The following is a 23,410-nucleotide window of genomic DNA, read 5'->3' as shown; positions in this document are numbered from 1 at the left end:
ACAAGTATAGAGTATAACTATTGTGTTAGTGCAATTTAGTGCTGTCAAATTGATTAATCGTTATTAATTGCATCTAACTTAAAAGTTTATTTATGTATGTGTGTGTATGTATATATAATATGTATATCTCTATATATGTGTGTGTATTTATACAGTGTGTATACATATGCATGTATGTGTGTAATATATATCTATATATAAAAATATGTATATAAATATGTGTGTGTATGTATACATATATATATATATATATATATATATATATATATATATATATATATATATATAAACTTATGTTGGATGTGATTAATTGCGATTAATCAATTTGACAGCAATACTTACAATCAATAAAAACGAATGATAGAATTAAACTATAATTGTTATAGCAAAGTTTAGAATTCCACATTTTAAACATTCAGTTGCTGTTGTTTAATGTAAAGCGTCAAAGCTACAATTCGGGGGCTTTTATTTTGAAAAAGGAACCGGAAGTCCACACCGTATTTCCGGTGACTCCATCTAAGAAGCGATAGCAAATTTCGCCAGGAGTGTTGCTATCCTGGGGCTGATATCCGCCTACCTGTCAGCGGATCCCTCGATCACTTACTGGGTGTAATTGCTGGATCACTGGGAGGAATTCAAACTCTCAATTTAAAGATTAATCGGAAATCTGAAGACGCGCGTTTCGAATTGGTAGTGGCCAATTAAAGCCATCCATCGATATCGCTAGCTTAGCGCCGTTATCCAGAGGAAACGGTTTAAAAGTGAAGCTGCTGAACCGCTGTAATGAATATTACAATAAACAGTGATGATCAAACGCTGTTCGCACTCCGAGATAATCGATCAATTCGGCTGCTTCGCGTTGTTTATGTTCCGTTTAACCGCATAGCTACATTCGGTGGGCTCGACAGGTATTGGTTTTAATTTGATTTAACGTTACAAACGGACACATCTGATTAGGCTGGTCATGAAATCATTACTTTAGTTTTTTTAAAATAAACTGGCGCTCCATCAGAAAACAAACTGGTTTCTGCACCGTTTCGGACGCTCTCTGCTTTTTGCTTTGGCTTTTAGTGGCGCGAGCGTCAGCGCGAGGTCATGCGCGCCGCCGCTGAGCAGCTGTCAATCACAATTGCTCGCGAGAGATCGCATTGAAGCGGCTTGCTACGGTGTTTTCGGGTACCACAATACTTTCTGCAGTGTTTCACGACTGAGACGGTCGACTTGCGGGCGTTTGGAGAGTCTCGTAGTTGTAGGTGGAGGGAAGAAGGCGTATCGACTGGCCAAGCCCGCCATGCCCGGTCCGGTGAGCAGTAAAGCACGGGTGTATGCTGATGCCAACACTGTGAAGAGCAAGGAATACTGGGACTATGAAGCACATGTGCCTAGCTGGAGGTACAGAGATGATAGTGTGAATGCAATTTTGGAAAAAGTTAGGGATGCACGATATATCGGTATCGGCCGATATTATGTTAATCGTTATCAGCCCGATACAATTTGGCCGATAAATAATTAAGCTAAAACACTTCAGATATGCGCACTGTTCACCATGATGGTTTTGAATAGCTTTAAATATGATTGGAATCACTTCAAAAAAGTAAAATAGAGGAAAGTGCAACATGTGCTGTCATATCGGTTACATAAAAACTATGATGGACATTATAATTGTGTGCTTGAGACATGGCTTTTAATGGTTAGACTTTTGTTTTTGTAATCAGGCTCTCTAAAATTAAATAAAAATTTGGATTTAGATTTATCTGCTAATATATCGGTTAGCAAATCTAAAGGATTGTCCGTTATCGGTGCATCCCTAGAAAAAGTACCATGCATTAATAGTAATTGCATGGTACTTGATTGATTACCATGTTCGTTTACCATAGTAAATGCAGTACGTGGTTCTTGAATGTGTTTAGTCAGTATTCTTGATATCAATAATTACATTTCTAACTATAATTATTGATATCTGTAATTGTATTTTCACTAGTTAAATGTCACCATAGGCTGCCATTCAAATGTTGATATCAAGATTTGATTTCTTACTAGTTAAAATTTCACATTTCAGAAATGTAATTCTTCTTAAAATCTTGAAATAACAATAATTACATGGTTACTAGTGAACATGTCTGTTCTTTATATCAACGATTGAATTGCTACTAGGAAAAAGTTTCATTTTTGAATAAGTAATTTCATTTGTCACTAGTCAAATTACTCCTAATTATTGATATCAGAAAAATACATTTACAGATATCAAAAGATTGAACATTTCAACTGAAAATTGAGTTCTTGATATCAGGAATTTATATTTTTACTATTATTAACAAAGTAATTATATCAAAAATGTAATTTACCTTGTATTTCTGATATGTGAAACTGGAATTTTAACTGGTAAGAATGAAATAAATTATTGATAGCAACAATTGAATTTGAATGGCAGCTTATGGTGACATTGAACTAGTGAAAATACAATTACAGATTTAAAGAATTATAGTTTTTTACTAGTTGAAATTTAATTCTTGATATCAATTACTTGTAAGAATTTCATTCCTGGTGTCAAGAATGAACATTTTTAGCGAGTGAAAATTTGAATTATTGATATTAATCCTGGGAATGATTAAAAGTAAAATGGCTTGCCATACCCTCCCTATGATAATATGTCTGATACACACTGGTAATGTTAAAAATCATAATGATAAATGTTTTGGTAAGTCATTTTGCACAGTTGTATTTATATCTTGCTTACTCTGATTCAGCAATCAGGATGACTACCAGCTCGTACGGAAGCTCGGAAGAGGCAAATACAGTGAAGTGTTTGAGGCCATCAACATCAACAGCAACGACCGAGTAGTTGTTAAAATACTGAAGGTAAGAGAACTGCTACTATAAGTAGAATAATATCGACTCTCTCGTCATGCGAAGGTCTGAACGTCAGGAAGAAGCAAAGTAGGGCTGCACGATTATGGCCAAAATGATAATCACGATTATTTTGATCAATATTGAGATCACGGTTAATTATCACGATTATTTGTTGATTTGAACCAAAACTAATTTTATTGTCACATAGGCTAATTAATAATTATAACTGCTTTCACATCCATATTGTGCTAATGTACAAATATGTGCATCAAAATAAAATGGGTCCTCTTATTCACCAAAATTCAGTGCATCTCCTTAAAGAATAAATACAAATTATTTATTATTATTTTATATTGTATTTTATATACATTGTATTTATAGTTAATATTAGGATAGACTAGAGATATTATCTTCTGTTATAATTAGTATTACCTATTATTTAACCATAAATTGGTTTAATTCTAATGTATTAAAATGTGTGTAATGTATTATTTCTTGATAACACACCACTGCTAAGTATAACCAGAGACAATTTATATAATCCTAAAAGGACTTTGGTATAACACACCGTTGCCATGAAAAACAGAGCGTTGCCATGGACACGGTGTTCTTCAACGGAAGCAATACAATCGTTTTTAAATCAATAAACTCCTTTTTAAATCAATATTTTGTGTCAAATTATTGATTTATTTGGTAGGTAGCCATGTAAGCGAGATCCTGATGTCAGTGAATAAAATTCTGTCATTGTTATTTGAAAAGTTTCTCGCGCACTATTGCTCGCGCGGAGTCGCGCGCAGACACTTCTCTCTCGCGCACTATTGCTCGCTCTCTTGCCCAGTTCGCTTTGCTTTTGTCCAGTTCGGCAAAACATTCTAGTTTCTACATCTAGAAACTAAGCTGCGCTCCGCGGTGCAGGGAACAACTCTGATTATTGGCTCGTCATGGAGCCTGCGCTAGATTGGCTTTGCAAAAAAAAAAAAACTTTAATATGGAGCGTTCTATGATGCTTTGCGCGGATTATGGGTGTAACTTCCGTTAAGCTGTAAACAATCAGTGAAAAGGCTCTCTCTGACGCAATATGTTAAGAAAGTGTCACAATGAGACGGCATTAATCTACTCACCGTTCAACCATCGAACATTAAAAGGAAATTTAAAAGTGTAAAAGCATCAACAAAGTACTTTCAACGGATCAAATAACCCCAAAAGCGCGAGTCTGTGGTTAAATATCACTGTAATATATCTGTATTATGTAACTCATGTTGTCTTAATCAAAAATGTTCATTAACTTCAGCGTTACGTGATATTTCAAAATTATTTCCGTCATTTTGACAGATTATAAATTGCATTTACCTGTGAAAACAAACCTGGAAAGAGACGTGAGGATTTGAGGAGAATAACGAGAGATTATTCATGCTTCCCAGTGAATTATTAATGGAATATATCGTAAATTAAATTCGGGAGAACAGACCATAAATGCGCAGTATATGTTGTCCTTTTTCATACTTTTACAGCGGATTGCAAAGGGAAAAAATAAAAAGATCACGAGGAAAAGAAAGCAGAGACTGAAAAGAGCTCTTGCCATAGATATTCTTGTTATAACATGTCACGTTAATATACCAAGTGTGTGTTATTCTCATGATGTCTGAAAATAAACCATGAAGGGAAATGGACAGCTCATCCCGTCAAACTAACGGATCAGCTTTATTTGTTGGGCAAACTTATGATTTGAAATTAGTTTCAGCCTTTTTTAATTCAAAATGCAGTGAGATCGTCAGGAATAAGGTGGATATAAAACTTTCTGTGGGGTATTTTGAGCTAAAACTTTACACACACACTCTGGGGACATCATAGACTTATTTTACATCTTGTGTAAAGGGCATTTCAAACCCACCCCGAATAAGTCTATTCGTCATATAAATCGATCAGCCCCACAGTGGGAAATGAAACCAGCCGGATCAGCACGGGATGGAGCGGTTAAGAAACGGATTGGCTTTTGATTAGATTGAAAATGTTGAATACATAGAATTTCAGTGGATGGACAAAAATGATGAGAGAATTATAAAAAATATCTCCATTTGTTTCATAGATAAGCAACATTTTTGGTGGGCTGAGAATTTTCATTTTTGTGTGTGCTAACCCTTAAATTTGTATTTTTTACCTTTGCAGCCTGTTAAGAAGAAGAAGATTAAACGTGAGATCAAAATTCTGGAGAACTTACGAGGAGGAACCAACATCATCCGTCTTGTAGACACAGTGAAGGACCCTGTGGTAAATGTGGCTCTTTCAGTATATGCAACTGTTTTGTTTTTGCTAAATTACTCTCAACTGTTTTTGTATCATTTTAATAAATGTCAATGTGTATATATACAATATTATCAGCAGGCCCACACAGAAACTGTGTCTAGAAATTTTGATACAATCAAATTTTGTGACACGATTCGCACAGCGTTTTATTAACCCTCTGTTGTTGCCCGTGTGGCGGTCGATTTCAATTAAAGTAATGTACTATATTTTAGTGCGATAATGTTTTTTATTTAAAGGGTAACTATCGCCAAAATCCAACCTAGGCTCTTTTTTGTTAATCTACCCGAGGCAAACTTTCGTTTAAAAGCATAATTAGAATGGAAACGCCACTTTTAAGTTTGACCGTATTTTCGTTAATCGACTACTTTTGACTGACAAAATACCGGCTGACACGGCTACAGTGAGTTGTTCAGAACCTTTCTTTTTAGTAAACTCTGTGTACACAAACAATGTACCGTATTTTCCAGACTATAAGTCGCACTGGACTATAAGTCGCATTTATTTAGAAATGTATTTCACAAAATCCAAGACCAAGAACAGACATTTAATCTGGAAAGGCAAGTTATTCAGCTCCACAACAGCACACAGAACAACAGCTGAATAGGTGTCCGGTGTGTTAGCGTAACACATTAACAGTTATTCAGCTCCACAATAGCAGAATAGGCTAAATAGCTGAATAGGCTAAATTAACATTAGCCAGCGAGTCCAACAAGTTACCGGTAAGCAAGTTCACCAAGCTCCCGATCTCATTCCTCAACACTGAATACATTGAGTTCTTCCTCGGTGTCGCTTCTGAACAACTCCGCTAACTAGAGCGCCCTCTCGCGGCTGTAGACGGTAATGTTTTCTCTTGGTTCATCTCAGTCAGTATGAATTAGTTTTGATATATAAGTCGCACCTGGCTATAAGTCGCAGGACCAGCCAAACTATGAAAAAAATTGTCCGGATAATACGGTAGTCAATGCTGGAGTTCATGTGTAGAGCCCCTGGTGATACTTCGAGCACAGTTTCATGTTGTGTTGAGACTTCTTAGTGTTTTAAAAATAGCGATTTTGATGCTATCATAGAAGTGACCCTAGCACTGTCATTCAAATTTTGATTAGAAAACGAAAATACGGTCAATCTTAAAAGTGGTGTTTCCTTTCCATTCTAATTATGCTTTTACACGAAAGTTTGCCTCGGTAGATTAACAAAAGGACCCTAGGTTGCATTTTGGCGACAGTTACTCTTTTAACATTTTGTATTTTTTAGGGATTTTATGGTACAAATTATATTTACGGAAAATGTATGATAAATTTATGACCCGTTAACCACTTTTTGAGCAACTTAAACTGTCGTAAATCATGAATGCTTTGGAGCACAGGCTGAAGTTTGGTCTCACTTAGGCAGATTTTTTTTTTAAAGTTAAAAAAGTGAAACTAAACTAAAGTTATAGATCTTTAAGGTTATAATTTTGAAAAATGCACAAAATGAATATTTTCAAATATCAAAACATGTTTTTCTCTAAAACTGTGAGAAAATCAAAGCCATAAATCTAAACGAGTCCAAATTTGAGGTTATCTGAGCAAATGAGCTTTAAGAAGAATTTTGTGCGCAGTACCAAACGTTTCCACTAGACAAAATTTGTCTTCATTAATTTCCAATGCGGCCGACCGCGAACAATACAAGTGTGGCTGTTTTTTTCAGGACCATTTAACCTTTTCAAATCATGTCCATGATTTTTTTTTTTTGGTTTTCACAGAGCAAGTGGCGAAAAGTTTTGTACCTTTCCGATGAAGTAAAAAAATTCTACAAAACCAAAACATACAATGAACAGCACCAGAGGGTTAAATATATTTAGGCAAATTTTAAAGCTTTTATCTATCAGTAAGAGTTAAGTATCCTCCGCTCTATTTAACACATTAGGAGTGTTATTTTTGCTCTATACTATCATGTAAATGTGTAGTATAAAGTGTGAATCGTGTGTTAACGTTGAAAATTCCCAAAAGAATATGTAGATGATGCACTTATTTAACTGAGAAAAACAAATTGTGTAATGTTGAACACTTGTGTATCAGAGGGTGTACAGTGTTGAATGATAAAATAAACTCAGAGGTACATAGTGCATAATGTACAGTGTGTCCTTTGGGACACAACTGTTGTATGATATTTAAATTAATTCCAGAATCGACAGTCCACTTCTAACATTAGGGTTGATTCATGTCAATATGCTTAAAGGGCACCTATTATGACATTTAAAATGTTCCTAATGTTGTTTAGGGAGTCCCCAACAACAGTTTTACATGCATGCAATGACAAAAAACACTTTTGTTTTCGTATAATATGCATTTATTTTTACCTGATTTGCTCACCGACTCCCAAATGAATCGTTCAACGACTCGTTTTTCAAACCCCTCCTTTGCGCGACGCTAATCTGCGTTGATTGGTCAGATGACCCAGCAGTGTTTACAGAGATAATACTTATTTTTAAAACGGAGTACAATGATGCTTTTATCAATTAAATTGTATTATAATAATGATTATAGTCCACTGCTTTATAGTTTGTAGTAAAAAACGAAAAATAAGATAAATAATTTAATGTTATGTTAGCGAGCATAACGTTAGCCCAGAATTCATATTGTAAAAGCACAATCAGTCTTTGTTTGCGTTAGCCCGATGCATAAACATAACGTTTTTACAAAAAAAAAATGCAGTTACGTTACTACGAGATATTATTCTATTCTTTAGACAACTCCGAAAACAACGACAAACACTTCACATATCTCAATACACTTGCCATTGAAGACCTAGAAGCTAAACGGTGCTTACACAACAAACAAAATAATGATTAAGCATGCTACATAAAATATAAAAGCAAAAATTATTAATAACACTTACAGGTTGTGATACGGAGGAGGAAGCTGATGCAAATACACTTGGAACTGAACCTTCCTTCAATATCAGCGAATCCAAGTTTGATTGCATTTAAAAAAGCAATCGTCTTCAAAATGACGCGAACAAAGCTCAAGGCTCGGACTATACTTCTGTGGTATAGTGAATTGTAGCCACTTAGTCTTCAAATGCTCCTCCTTGGGCAGATGAAAAAAGTTGTCTTTTGAGTTGCACTTCAGAACACAGCGTCTCGTCGCCATGATATTTTCCCTGGCCTTGGAGCGCAATAAGTGGGCGTATCGTATTCAAATAACTTTACAAGTTGACGTCAACTAGTCAAAGGAAAAGCTTCGGTCTTCTAACGATTCATAAAAATGACTCAGAGTCGACTCTCACTTTTGAAAGACAATAACTTTATATACGGTGCACTTTCATATTTCAAACTTTGCAGGATGTTTTTGTTCACTTAGATCTATGTTACACACTACATGAAAGGTAAATTTCAAAATTCCATAATAGGTGCCCTTTAATCAAGCAAACCAACAGGCTATTTTTGAGTGTATCCAGCTTAAATTTGCATTGGTTATCATTTTTTTAATCCTGTTTGTTTTTTTCCCCCTTTCTTTTTTCTTTCTGTTTTGGTTTTCCACAGTCTAGAACGCCAGCTCTTGTGTTTGAGTACATCAATAACACGGATTTCAAGGTACCACTCTCAACTACTAAAACTATCAAACCTGATAAACTGAGGATTTTCAACAACAAAACAATGGTTCAGCCGAGCCACTGTGACCTAATATAGTTGCTTGATGTTCTCCCTGAGACTTTTAAGTGAATATTGCAAGAAGTTAACAACACATTCACTGTTCTCTGATGTCAGTTAAAGGTCACATGACATACGGTTTAAAGGGGTCATGACATGGTTTTTTTTATTTTATTATTATGTTCCCTTAGGTGCAATTATAGTATTACTATAGTTTTTTTTACAAAAAACTTTTAAAATGTAGTGATTTATGACCTTTTCCCACCCTGTTTCTCATCCTCTGATTCAAACAGTCTGTTTTGGGGGTGTTTCCCCTTTAAGAGTTCAGTGTTAACGCCCACTGTTATGATTGGCTAACGTCAGTGCCTATGCATCAATTATTAACGCCCCCAGCCAGAACGTTTGCGGATTCGGCGCAACTGTTTAATAGCGGGTGATGCATGCGAAGCGATGGCTCTTGCAATGATAAAACCTTATTATGTTTGAGCCGGAATCAGAGGAAAATGAACCATCACCACAACAACGAAGACTGGATCAGCCCGTGTCCACATGGAAATTGAAACTATTTTGAATTAATAAAAAAAAATTAACCCGAGACACTTGAAAACGGATTATTGTTGCATAATTATCCTATAGCTTAATTTGCTAACAGTTTAACATTATTTAACTAATTCCAATGAAATGATAGGGTGTACCACGGACAAAAATGCATGCACAGACAGGCCATATTTGAAGATGCAGCATTGATAAAGGCAACATTTTTAATTTTCTATCACATGTAGGCCTACTAGAAAGGCGACATATTTTCAAGATTCTCTTATACAAATGTGTTTATATTAGCCATGGTAAAAAGTAAGTTTGCGTCGTCGTTATTGAGCCCAGAATAGTCGGCACGGACTTATCTTTGAGCAACAGTTTTCTGGCAAAGCCAAGCATCATATTGGGATTTTTTCCTCAAAACAGTCATCCTTCAAATGTATAGAACACAGCCAAGACTGGGACGTCCGCAAAAAATAAAGTGCATCCATTTTTCCCTGACGACTGTATCTTTCAGCGTATTTAAAAAGTAGTTTAAAGTTTTAAATACATTACTTACAGTTTGCGTCGTCGATGTTGAGCCCAGAACAGTCGGCACGGACTTATCTTTGAGCAACAGTTTTCTGGCAAAGCTCAAAACAGTCATCCTTCAAATGTATAGAACAAACGCTTAAACTAACACTGCCGTGACTGAGACGTCCGCAAAAAATAAAGTGCATCCATTTTTCCCTGACGACTGGATCTTTCGCGGCGTATTCAAAGATGTTGTTTGTCCACAGCCAGGAACAGCACATCTGCGTGGCATCGTAATTTCCCTGTACACAGACCCACTCGCTGTCCGTCGACTGAACGCTTGTGAGGTGCGCGGGCGCGACAACGATACGAAATGAGCGTAGTTGTCTTGCGCTTAAAGCGTAGTTGTCTTGTGCTGGAGGCGGTCTATATGCAAACGCTGGTACGTCACTTCGTACCGTGACGTCACTTCTTACCATGGATCCAGAACGAGCTGTATTTAGAGCTTGATTAAATAAATGATTCGTTTATAATGGGGAGGAAGTATTAAGCTATGAAATTTGCAGGACGTTTTAATGGTACAAAGACCTCTTATATACTAAAAGATCAAGGCGAATTTGGTTTCTCATGTCATGACCCCTTTAAACAAATAAAATATTAATTTTGATTATTAGTTTAAGTTTGTAATTAGATAAGTTTATTATTTATAAAAATAAATATATTGTATTTTACATTTGTTTTAGTTTAATTGAGGATATAAACAATATTTATTATAAATGCCAAGCCTAAACTAATTTAGAAAACAAAAGTTCAGGCCAACAGACTTTGTGTCAGACTTTTTAGTCTTCATTTTATTACATATACAATCATTTAATTAAAATAAATGACGATTTAAAAGTGTGGGGAAGCGCAGCGCTGTTTTACTTGGTCAAAACAATCATACTAAAAATACTTTTGAGTGTGTTGAAAGTTATGTTAATTTTGCGTTCAGTGGCTGCTATGAGGCAGCGATGTTGTTGAACATCGCAGTAAGCTAGATTGATATTAGAATATCATATTAATAAAAGCTGGATGACTTGTGTTGCTCAATGGCATACTACTAATTTGAAAACATTGTATGTTGAATAAAATGCTGTATTACTGTTACTACAAATAACGCTCTTTCTGATTATCCTGTTAGCGACAAAATGGTGTTTTTGTGTACAGACATGTTACGCGTGGTAAACCAATAAAACAAGAGATTCCAATAATAAGACTAACTGTGTTGAGCTATGTAACAATGATTAGTTTTCCGTCCATACATTTATCCAAACAGTTGCTCGTCCGTTTAATCATGTTGTACTGATTTTTTTTTTAGGATCTCTATCAGAGACTAACAGACTTTGATATCCGGTTTTACTTGTATGAACTTCTCAAGGTGAGCATGCTGAAATAAAATGACGCTTTCATGCGTTTTCAACAGGAGAGTGTGTTAAGCGTGTGCTTTGTCTCTTTGCAGGCACTGGACTACTCTCATAGCATGGGCATCATGCATCGGGATGTCAAACCTCACAATGTCATGATAGACCACCAAATGAGAAAGGTGAGATACCACATACCAGCGTTATGGATTTGTTTTTGAATGTGTTGATCAGTGTTGGTGACCTGATGTAAGATTGTTTGTGTCTTTTTATTTGTACGTGGTGTAGTTGCGGCTCATAGATTGGGGTCTTGCTGAGTTCTACCACCCTGCACAGGATTACAATGTTAGGGTCGCCTCAAGATCATATAAGGGACCAGAGCTGCTGGTTGACTATCAGGTATGTTGTGTGTTTCGCTATGTTATATCAAAGACTTAAAGGATAATTCTGGTATTTAACACCTTGAGTCTATATTGTAGTTTGTTTTGGATGAACAAGAGTGGTGGACAACATTTTTTTGACAATGGTTCCTCTCTCGAGTTTTTGACTATAAAAGAATTGGCCATGGACCCATTTAACATTGGAGTCAATGGGCATGTCCGAAAATGTCATTAAAGCAACCTTTAACATTAGTTTTCAAAACTGTGCAACTCACCGAGTGATTAGTGATGTTAGTTGATGTTCCAGAAACAAAAAGTGTTGCGAAATACATTTTCTGTCGTGTTTTATTCGTCATTTTGTAAAATCCCATTGAATTCTGTTGAAGGACTGAGTGCTCGTTAATATTAATGCGCTAACGGAAATGGAAAGGGGGCTGTTTACATTTGGTCGATGTAGTCTTTTTGCTCGCTTCCGTTTCTCATAAGGCTAGCGAGCAGAGCAACTGTGCTCCGGGAGAGTAAGCGAAATAAACAAACAAAACCTTGAAAATATTGAAAGACGTGACCACTGACCAGTGCAATATGAAGTTGAACTCGACTGTGACCGTGAGTGTCCCGCGAGACATAAACATCGGTTATCGCCATCAAGTGGTCGGGAGTGTGCTAACGCTTCAGATTCAAATATTGAGCGGAAGTTACACGGTTCTGAAAAAATAGTTCCACTATAGCAAAATAAACGGATTGGAATCATATATTGCGACGATATATTGTTTATAATCATCAACAAACACCACTAACCACTCGGTGAGTTTAACAATTTTGTAAACGAACATTATTGGCTGTTTTAATGACATTTTCGGACATGACCATTGACTCCAATGTTAAATGGGTCCATGGCCAATTCTTTTATAGTCAAAAACTCGAGAGAGGAACCATTGTCAAAAAAATGTTGTCCACCACTCTTGTTCATCCAAAACAAACTACAATATAGACTCAAGGTGTTAAATACCGGAATTATCCTTTAAAGTCCCCCTGTAGTCAATAATTATATCCCTTAAAACTCATCTTTGATCACCAAAATTACATATTTAGACGTCATGCCTTGAAAGGAACACGCCGACTTTTTGGGGCTTTAGCTTATTCACCGTATCCCCCAGAGTTAGACAAGTCCATAAATACTCTTCTCATCTCCGTGCGTGCCTTAACTCTGCCTGACGCACCCACCGCTAGCCTAGCTTAGCACAAAGACTGGAGGTAAACGGCTCCAGCTAGCATACGGCTCCCAGTAAAGCCCTTTTCACACAGTGCGTTGATCCTGGGAAATTGCCGCGAAATTGAATTGCCAGAGTGCCTTCTGTGTGAACGCAAACACGTCCCGGGATTGATGCCGGGATGGGGACCTAGTAACATTGCCGGTATCAGTCCTGGAGCGCGCCCTGTGTGAACAAAAGCCAGGATCAATGCCGTAAGGGGTGTGTCATAGTGATGATGCACATGCCATCGCGTGACTCTGTTGCTCTTAGAAGAAAGTTTGTGTTCGTCATCAACAAAGAAAGAACGAAAAAATGTCTGCCTTCTATCCGCGCTGAAGCTGAGAGCGCTCGCCAGCTCTGTGGAACGGCACGCGATGCGCTAGTGTGCATGTTTTCGACGCGTACGTTACACGTCTCATCCTGACGTCACGTGTCTTTACGGGATCTTACCGGGATGTGTGTGAACGCACTCACAGATCCCGGAAAATCACTGGCAGTGTGAATGAACCAAAATCAAACGATCCCGGGACAAATCCCGGGTCACATTATCGGTGTATGTTCCGGAATCTCTGTGTGAAAGGGGCTTAAGTGACAAAATAACTAGCGCAACACTCTGAGCGAACTCTCTGCTCCTCAACACTGGGCTTCTCAGGCGCTGCAGCAAATCACTCCGCAGAAGTAGCAGTGCTTCGCCTTCTGAGAATATAGTTCCCAGTATACGGTTAGAAGATGGCTGTGTCTCATGTGACCTTGTTATTTGTACACTCTGTGACTACAAATCACAACATGTAAATAGGAAAATGCCGTTTACATCCAGTCTTTGTGCTAAGCTAGGCTAGCGGTGCGTGCGCCAGAGTTACGGCACGCATGGAGATGAAAAGGGCATGTATGGACTTATCTAACTCTGGGGGATACAGTGAATTAGCTAAAGTCCCAAAAAGTCGGCGTGTTCCTTTTAAAACAGCTTGAATGTGACTCTACACCCTTGCCTCATTTAGTATTCGCGGTTCTATGAATATGCAAATGAGCCCTGCCTCCACTCACTCACTCAGCTCAGAGATCCACTGGTTGACGATCACACGTTGATCTGATTGGTTACAAGGTAGTGTGTGACGTCAGAAACACCAGCGATTTCAAACCGTGTTTTTGAGACTGTCTTTGGTTCACTGCAGTTTTAAGCAGAAAATACTCAGCAATGCTGTCCACTTATGAATTTCCACATGGTTTGTCTTAAAGCAGATTAAAAACACCATATAGACATATAAACAACATTAAAAACCTGATTTTCACCACAGGGGGACTTTAAGAATTATAAAGATGATGCACACATATTATACTCACTCATACTGTGCATGGGAGAAAGTGCAACACGCAATATATTCCCACATTACCATCAGACATTGCAGTTAAATCTCCAAAATGATTTGCAGATGTATGACTACAGTCTGGACATGTGGAGCTTGGGCTGTATGTTAGCCAGTATGATCTTCCAGAAAGAGCCATTTTTCCATGGTCAAGACAACTATGACCAGGTATGACTTGTCATTCTTCTATGAATACTATTGCAGTATGTAGTCTTAAAATGTATAATATGCTAACAGAATAATCTTTGCTGCAGTTGGTCAGAATTGCCAAGGTTCTGGGAACAGAAGAGCTGTTCAGCTACCTGAACAAGTATCACATCGAGCTGGACACGCGCTTCAAAGATCTGCTTGGACAGTGAGTCTGTTAGTTATCTAGAGATTGGCCACATTTTGAGGATCTTCGTATGAGTTAGTGATGCACATATAGAAATTTAGATTTCTGTGACGACCACTCATTTAGCTGTTAAGATCAGGAATCTAATGCGTGCATTAGAAAAAAATCTGTTTACACACAAAAGCTCCAATCTAGATTTTGATTAAGTGAGCTACACATAATGTTTTATGAAGTTTTGTTCATGCATTAGCTGAAAACTATGGAAGCTTGTTTCCGCTATAGAATAAAAAATAAAGGCAATTGCGAATAAAAAAAAAAAATTTTTATAAAAGGCTTTTTATCTCAGAATTGCGAGATTTAAATTCTCAATTTATATTGCGAAAAATAAATTCACAATTCTGACTTTATAACTCCCAATAGCGTGTTATAAAGTCAGAATTGTGAGGTTTTTTTCTCGCAATTGCAAGTTTATATCTCACAATTCTGACTATACACGCAAATGCGACTTTATATCATGCAATTCTGACTTTATTACTCCCAATTGTGTTATAAAGTCAGAATTGTGAGATATAAACTGTAATTTTTCCTTCGAATTGGACTTTATAACTTGCAAATGAGTTTATATCCCACAATTGTGAGACAATATGTCAGAATTGCGTGATTTTAAAAGATCATCGCGACTTTTTATTAACTTTATATCACGCAATTCTGACATCTTTTCTCACAATTGTGGGGTAAACTCAATTGCAAGTTATAAAGTCCAATTCTAAGGAAAAATTACTGTTTATATCTCACAATTCTGACTTTATAACGCAATTGGGAGTTATAAAGTCAGAATTGCATGATATAAAGTCGCATTTGCGTGTTAGTCAGAATTGTGGGATATAAACTTGCAATTGCAAGAAAAAAAACTCGCAATTCTGAATTTTTTTCTCAGAATTGCATGTTTATATCACGCAATTCTGACTTTATAACACGCGATTGGGAGTTATGAAGTCAGAATTGTGAATTTATTTTTCGCAATATAAATTGAGAATTTCTATCTCTTATTCTAAGGAAAAATGACTGTTTATATCTCACAATTCTGACTTTATAACGCAATTGGGAGTTATAAAGTCAGAATTGTGTGATTATAAAGTTAATAAAAAGTCGCAATTATCTTTTAAAATGTTTTATTCTGTGGGTGAAAAAAGCTTCCATAGAAAACAGCATTGACTAAAAGATCTTGGTTCATCAAAATGAAGATCGATTATAAATGTGAAACTGCCCCCTGGTGTCCAGAGACCTGACATGGTTATAAGTTGTAGCTTATCCATGTTGTGTGCTAGGTTTGACCCTTACACTGTCGAAGCGTCAGTGATTTCGGCCATCCATGCATTTATTCGGCTGAATATTTTCAGATGTCATCCCCAATGGCAGATTGATATACACACAGCTATATATTTTCTATATTGACTTTTAATTGCTTAATTTTGTAATCGCCTCATCTTCAGGCAGACACGCAAGCGCTGGGAGAACTTTGTTCAGCCAGAGAATCAGCACTTGGTGAGTCCAGAAGCTCTGGACTTGCTGGATAAACTCCTGCGTTACGATCATCAACAGAGACTGACTGCCCAAGAAGCCATGGAGCACCCCTACTTTTGTGAGCCAACTTTCTTCACTATGATTTATTAAGTTAATGTGTACTGTATATATAGATATAGATGCACCTCTTGATGGAAATAAATGCTGTGATGTTTCCAGCAAGAGGTGCATAATTGTTTGGTCAAGAATCGATCTTGTATTGGCAAAGCAAGAGTCCAGCACTCTGTAAAGTCTCCTCCAGAACATCCCAAAGACTTTCAATGAGTTTAAGGAGCCGATTCATGTGTAAAAATGACTCTTCATGATCTTCATGCTCCTCACAACCATTCTTACACAGTCTGAGCCTGATGAGTCTTGACATTGTCATCCTGTAGAATATGGCCATGATGTTCTTCATACATGGATGTTTAAGAAATTAAAAGCTACACACTCCATCAATTAGGGCTAGAAGAACTGTTACAAACATATAACATGATAGAAACATAAAAATGATGATCTAATCATAGACTTAAGCATTATTTAAATCCAAATAGCTACTTTTTTTTTTTTTTGTCCGGTCAGTATACCGTATTTACCGGACTATAAATCGCATCAGTCAAAAAATGCGTCATGCAGAGGGAAAAAAACATATATAAGTCGCACTGGACTATAAGTTGCATGCATTTAGAAATTGATTTCACAAAATCCAAGAACAGACATTTAATCTGGAAAGGCAATTTATTAAGTTTACTAAGTTATAGAACATATACCTGGGAGGCTGAATAGATTAACATAAGCCAGCGAGTCCAACAAGTTACCGGTAAGCAAGGTCCCGATCTCATTCCTCATCACTGAATCCATTGAGTTCTTCCTCTGTGTCGCTTCTGAACAACTCCGCTAACTAGAGCGCCCTCTCGTGGCTGTAGACGGTAATGTTTTCTCTTGGATCATCTCAGTCAGTATGAATTAGGTTTAATATATAAGTCGCAGGACCATGCGATCCTTTTACAGCATCAATTCATCTCGGGACTGACAGACACAAGTCCTTCACAGTGGCCAGAGGGATTTTGAGCCGTAGAACAGCAGCCAAGTCATTACGTAATGCTGAGGGAGGAACGTTTTCTGACTCGCTCACCAAAATACCCCAAAGCGGCTCAATAACACTCAGATCCGGTGACTGTGCAGGCGTGCGAGATGTTCAACTTCACTTTCATGTTCATCAAACCATTCTGTCACAAGTCTTGCTGTGTATGGGTGCAGTATCACGCTGATACACGACACTTGGCATCTTCAGGGTGCGGTGCTTGAACCGTTGGGTGCCCATGGTTCTCCAGAACGGTTCAGGAATCCTTGGCATTGACACGACTATCAACCGAAATAGGGAGTGCCATGATATTGCAGCCCAAAACATCATTAATACACCAACAATTTGTCCTCTTTTGAACTCTGTTGTGTGGATTGCAATATTTTATGTACAGCTTTGATGGAATGTAAAGTAATTGAAGATTGGCACATATATGTGACCCTGGACCACAAAACCAGTCATAAGTCGCACGGGTATATTTGTGGCAATAGCCAACAATACATTGTATGGGTCAAAATGATCCATTTTTCTTTTATGCCAAAAATCATTAGGATATGAAAGGAGAATTCCGGGCAATTTTTAAGTTAATCTTGATCGTTATACCTTTGAGTACTGTCTATAGAAAAAAAAAAAAACGAACCGGATTGTTCTACCGGCTAGCTGTAGTCTCGCGCTGAAGTCCCGTGGGAACTCCCGTTGTAGCCGGAAAAAGGTACTTTTGACTGAAGAGTGTGAGGCTAGTTCTTCGTCTGTATACTCGGGTTCGAATAAATAAGGACGACCATCAAACTCAAAAGCCTCTTCCATTTGTTCAAAATCTTCTATATTCTCCATAGTTACGTTACGAACCATTTCTTCTTCATTTGTGAGCAACTCCGATCATCACTCTTCACACACACGACGCTCCGATCATCACTCTTCACACACACGACGCTCCGATCATCACTCTTCACACACACGACGCTCCGATCATCACTCTTCACACACACGACGCTCCTCCACTTGCACACGGGACTTCAGCGCGAGACTACAGCTAGCCGTCTCTCTAAAACACTATGTAGGTGAATTTAAACAATGGCTAAGTTGCTAAACGCATCTTGTTGTCATGTAAGGACCCTGTTCATGTTGGACAGACATTTTAATTGCATTTTGTGTCTGTTAGAGGCACAGAAACACTCTTTATGAATATGCCCCCATAACTGCCGTTAGCTGAGTGAGCTCTGGGCATTAGCGGTAGCAGCTCCGTGTTGCAAACACCAATCCGGTTCGTTTTTTTCTATAGACAGAACTCACAAAGGTATAACGATCAAGATGAACTTAAAAATTGCCCGGAGTTCTCCTTTAAGTGAAGATCATGTTCCATGAAGATATTTTGTCAATTTCCCACCGTAAATAAATATATAAAAAGATATATTTTTGTGAGTGAATGCAGCACAATCACGAACATAAATTGACAAATTTAAAGGCGATTTTGTTTTTAAAAAATGGCGCCTCAGATTCCAGATATTCATATCTCGACCAAATATTGTCCTATCCTAACGAACCATACATCAATGGAAAGCTTATTTATTCAACTTTTATGTGATCAATAAATCTCAATTTAAAAAAAAATGGACCATTGTGACTGGTTTTGTGGTCCAGGATCACATATAGGCATGAAACCTCAAACACCATATTGCCCAGTGTTTCAGTTTCATTCTCCAACCGCTGTATATCTCACATATATCCCCAGTTTCATAATTCTAGTCTCCGTTCTTCTATAGATCCTGTGCTGAAGGGACAGCCTCTGTCAAACTCAGAAGGCGCTCTGGCAATAAGCAGCTCGACCACAACATGATGGGCTAAAAGCAGGTAAGAATGATGTATCATCCAGTTAGGGGTGTGCGATATTGAGACGAAATGATATCTCGAAATATTCTGAGATTTTCTTAATGACGTTATTTCGAGTGTGTTTATTGTGTTGGTACCGTGGCAGGTTTAGGAGTGCTGTGGAAATCTGACATTCTGTGTGGTGGTCAGTGACAAAAATCATCTTTTCCAAAAGGTTTAAATAGATTTTTACATTCATAACGTAATTAAATGGATTTATCATCTTTTGTGTCAAATTCTTACATTTAATCAATAAATTAAATTAGAATAATAAGATACTATAGTGCCGTTACCAATCAAATATACACAGTTTAATACAGATCAGAGAAATATGAGTTCATTTAATATGCATATCTGTTATACATGCATGAATAACATTTGAATGTTTTAAACAACGTTGAATATTGATATTTTGAAATGAAATATACCGGTAGTTTAAATGTGAAATTAAAACTGCCAGTAGGTGGCAGTTTTAATGAGTCATTGAGATTCATTCAAGCTACTGATTCGTTCAGGAACGAAGCTTTGTACTGTCTTAATGAGTGAGTCATTGAATCATTCAAGCCACTGATTCGTTCAGGAACAAAGCTTTGTACTGTGAATGAGTGAGTCATTGAGTCATTATTCAAACGATTCGTTCATTCAGTAATGAATCAGCCGTGTGTTGCCCAGAGACGCACATCAGTCCTGTGGTTTTGTTTAGAACTAATTTCATTGGCAAAATGGTGAAAAAACAAGCAATGTTGTCGTTTCTAAAATGTAAGTCGCTTAATATTAAATTATTGGTTATTGAAATCCAATATCACATTTGTAATCATGCTGATATTTGGTGATATTAACTATTAAATTATATAAATCTAAAAGAAATGGAGGTATTTTTGCCCCGTTATCTTGAATTTTGAAGGTATTATAAATGCATTTTTATAGATGTATAATCATGCAGTGAACGCAGGTGTGTTTCTGTAAAGTGTCGATAATGTCAGATCGCTCATCGTTAAAACAACACGAGATTATCGTACACCATAAATATCGCACACCCCTTCATCCAGTACACTGTGTTTGTGACTTATCTAAAAATGTTTTTTTTTTTGTTTTACTGATATCATTCATTAATTTAGAATCTTTCTTCTAGGAAAACCTTTTTACCTCAACATGTCGTGCAGAGACATGCTGCCTTTCAGGTGTGAATCTTCAGTTTACTGGAGCAAGAAGTTATTAAGCAACACAAGACTTGTACAGAATGAACACAATGGGCTGTAGTCCTTCTCCTACATTCACTTTGTATTAGTGCTGCTTGCCATCCTTATCTAGGTACCAAACTGGTGTTTTTTGTTTTTTTTCTCTATCTCCCCCCCATTTGAGTCGGACATCTCCATTTCATTTTTGGATCAACACTGAATTAAGCTATAATATAATGCGAGGGAAAGAATGCCTGCTCTTTCCCATGATTCTCAGGCTGTAGATGATTGATGGAGGCTCCCGATCCCGGTTGCATTATGTTCTGGAAGATTGTGTTGTTCAATGACTTGCCCTGCTGATATGAGCTCAGATTATAAACTATAGTATTATCGGGTATGGAGGCTTTACTGCAATTTATTGAAAATAAGATATATTAAATGAAACTGTTTTTAATCAGTCTGACCTGTTTGTTTTTTAACCTCTCACCATCATAACTTTGTGATCATCAGCTGTGAATGATTACGTGAAAGGCAGTTATTCTCGATATGAGTGTCACGGTTTCTGAAAATCTTGAGTTTTCCTCAGGAAACAAACACGTCACAATATTCCTCATTTAAATATTTTATATGCAGAATAAAGGGGCGGGGCCTGGTTGAGTTAGTTAGTAGTGTTGAAACTGGCGGTTATGGTAAGGGGCGGGGCAATTCCAAAACACACTCAAGTGCTTGACCAATCACAACACACTGATCCAGCCGACCAATCAGAGCACAGTGTGCTTTTCAGAAGGAGGAGCTTTATAGAGAAACTAAACAGGGGTGCGTTTCCCGAAAGCATCGTTAGCCAACTATCATTTGCACTAAAGGCAAGGGTGTCGAGTTACATTCAAGCTATTTTAAGGCATGAATAAAATAAAATTCAAAGCAAAAATCCTTTAAATATGCAATTTTGGTGATCAAAGATGAGATTTGAGAGATAAAATGAGCTACAGGGGGACTTCACCACCCGCTTGACATCATTAACCAACGCGGTTGAATGACAAATTTGCGACTTAATGTTTTTTTGAACATTCAAGCATGAATACCTATTCCAGTAGAGTCCAAAATCAAAATCAAGACTTTGTAAAGGGCATATCTTTAATATAGTGAAAATGTAATATGTTGTCCCTAAAATTCAGCACTCAGACAATGATTCTAGTTTCTTCAGTGTATAATTTTAATAAGATAACAACAACTTATTGTGAAATGTGCAATATTCGTGCAGTACTGACAATGATAATAAATACAAATGGATATGTAGTTTCAAGCATATAACATGACACGACACAAGTTTTGAACCCAAATAAGGCACATCCACATGACCTCCCATTATTCTTCCTGAGTCCATCGCAATCTGAACATGCACAGTGAGGAAGCTGGACTGCTTTACACGGGTACGAAAGGCTGAGGTCACCTACGAAGGGGTCGCGTCACATTAGCACGGGTAATGAAGACCACCAGGTGCTCTCAGAAGAACACGGATTATCTGTGGATACAATAGTAGCGCTTCATAAGCCCTGATTAGAAATAAAAAAGTGACAGAGGCCATTCTTTTTTATGAAGCTCCGCCCCTTTTTCAGTTTGTAATTCGACAGCATGAAGGTAAGATCTTACAAATTTATGAATGAACGGCTCGTTTTTAAAATCTTCCCGGTTTACTGACATTCGTGACATCTGCTTCAAACATTACAATACCCATGATAACGTTCCTGAACTCTACAATAAGTCAATCCACTTCACCAGCTAATTACTCTTCAACAGCGATGCCATAGAAATATTTCCACAAAAACAGAAAAAAATCTTGTTTCTCTGGCGCATAAGGTCTAAAGGCCTACTAAGTTGAAAAAAAAGAGCCTTTGCTACTGCGTATAAAGCTAATACCACAGACATTCAGTGCTTATGTGAATACAAGACGTCCGCAAATAATAAATACATAAATAATAAGAGAAACTAAAAAAAGGATTCACTAGTAGAAGAACCTCACAGGTTCACGTGTGAATTCCTATATAAATACTGTCGGGGTGGATTATTTGATTAAGTGCTGATATAGTTCTTGTGTGTAATATAAATATTAGCTAGCATGACAGAATGTGCCCATTACATTACGAGTGACATTAAAATGCTACATGACCATCTTTCAGCTTCTCACGAGTATGGCGGCGTTCGGAGAGGAGTACTAGTGTTCTGCACACATGTAGTATATTAAAGGATGCAATGCCATAGATGTTGCGTTCGATGATCTCTACATTGTACGTTTAAATCGGCACATAACATTACGTTGAAATAATTCGGACTTTTTGCAGTCGCATTATCCTATTTTGTTCAGTCTGATCGACTAATGAATCAAGAAAGAACTGAAAACCGGGTCAAGCCCACTACAGTACTGACTATACTGCACGTTTTAGCATAATGTATACATCCTTCATGTACAGTGTTCCATGCATTCAGAAAATTAGCATACTGTGCACAGTAGAGCTGCACGATTTATCTCGATTAAAGTCTTTTTCAACCACACAGTATCATTATTTCTGTTTTACAATAATTCAAATGATCACACATAAATGTTTATAGGTCGGATATAAACACTGATGCCGATGGTAGCGATCAAAATCAGTAACCTGACGCTTCGAATAAAGATTGTATCATTACATCATTACGCCAGTAGGTGGCGAACACGCTGCTTAAAAAATGCGTTTGGCATTGAATCGTTCATTCAAGAGATTCGTTCAAAAACACTGAATCATCCAGTAATGAAACAAGTGAGTGAGTCATTGAATCATTCACTCAACCTGATTAAAAATTAATTTATATAATTAAATTTTTTATTTATAATTAAAGGAACACTCCACTTTTTCTTTTTTTTTTGGAAATAGGCTCATTTTCCAGCTCCCCTAGAGTTTCACAGTTTTACCGTTTTCGAATCCATTCAGCCGATCTCCCGGTCACCGACAGAAAATGAAAAGTTGTGATTTTCTAGGCCAATATGACTAGGAACTATACTCTCATTCCTGTGTAATAATCAAGGAACTGCCGTACAGCAGCGCAATGATATTACACACTTAGTGCCGGTCACGTTGGAAGTCACCGAGCTGGGGACTATTTTCAGGCGCTGCG

At 37.2% G+C, this 23,410-nt stretch overlaps 1 protein-coding gene across 1 annotated transcript; it reads left to right on the top strand.

The window, feature by feature from the left end:
• The first annotated feature begins 472 nt into the window (after positions 1 to 472).
• csnk2a2a (casein kinase 2, alpha prime polypeptide a) lies at positions 473 to 23,158 on the top strand. The gene is made up of 12 exons (XM_079598317.1): positions 473 to 1,392; positions 2,748 to 2,859; positions 5,017 to 5,118; positions 8,678 to 8,728; positions 11,193 to 11,252; positions 11,334 to 11,417; positions 11,524 to 11,634; positions 14,299 to 14,400; positions 14,487 to 14,587; positions 16,060 to 16,208; positions 18,977 to 19,064; positions 20,215 to 23,158. Exons 1-11 carry the CDS (start codon positions 1,292 to 1,294, stop codon positions 19,048 to 19,050), a joined length of 1,047 nt encoding a protein of 348 aa, XP_079454443.1. The 5' UTR covers positions 473 to 1,291; the 3' UTR covers positions 19,051 to 19,064; positions 20,215 to 23,158.
• The last annotated feature ends 252 nt before the right edge of the window (positions 23,159 to 23,410 follow it).

This window comes from Phoxinus phoxinus (assembly GCF_949152265.1).
Source record: "Phoxinus phoxinus genome assembly, chromosome: 2".
In the NCBI taxonomy this organism is placed as follows: domain Eukaryota; kingdom Metazoa; phylum Chordata; class Actinopteri; order Cypriniformes; family Leuciscidae; genus Phoxinus; species Phoxinus phoxinus.
Note: the sequence above shows the minus strand (reverse complement) of the source record. Positions and strands in the feature narration are given on the sequence as shown.

What these genes read in the sequence shown, in the direction of transcription:
- csnk2a2a (XM_079598317.1), top strand. Translation starts at nt 1,292, where the DNA reads ATGCCCGGTCCGGTGAGCAGTAAAGCACGGGTGTATGCTGATGCCAAC. An exon ending in TAGACCACCAAATGAGAAAG is followed by an intron (nt 11,418 to 11,523) that starts GTGAGATACCAC and finishes TACGTGGTGTAG; the next exon opens with TTGCGGCTCATAGATTGGGG. An exon ending in GTCAAGACAACTATGACCAG is followed by an intron (nt 14,401 to 14,486) that starts GTATGACTTGTC and finishes TCTTTGCTGCAG; the next exon opens with TTGGTCAGAATTGCCAAGGT.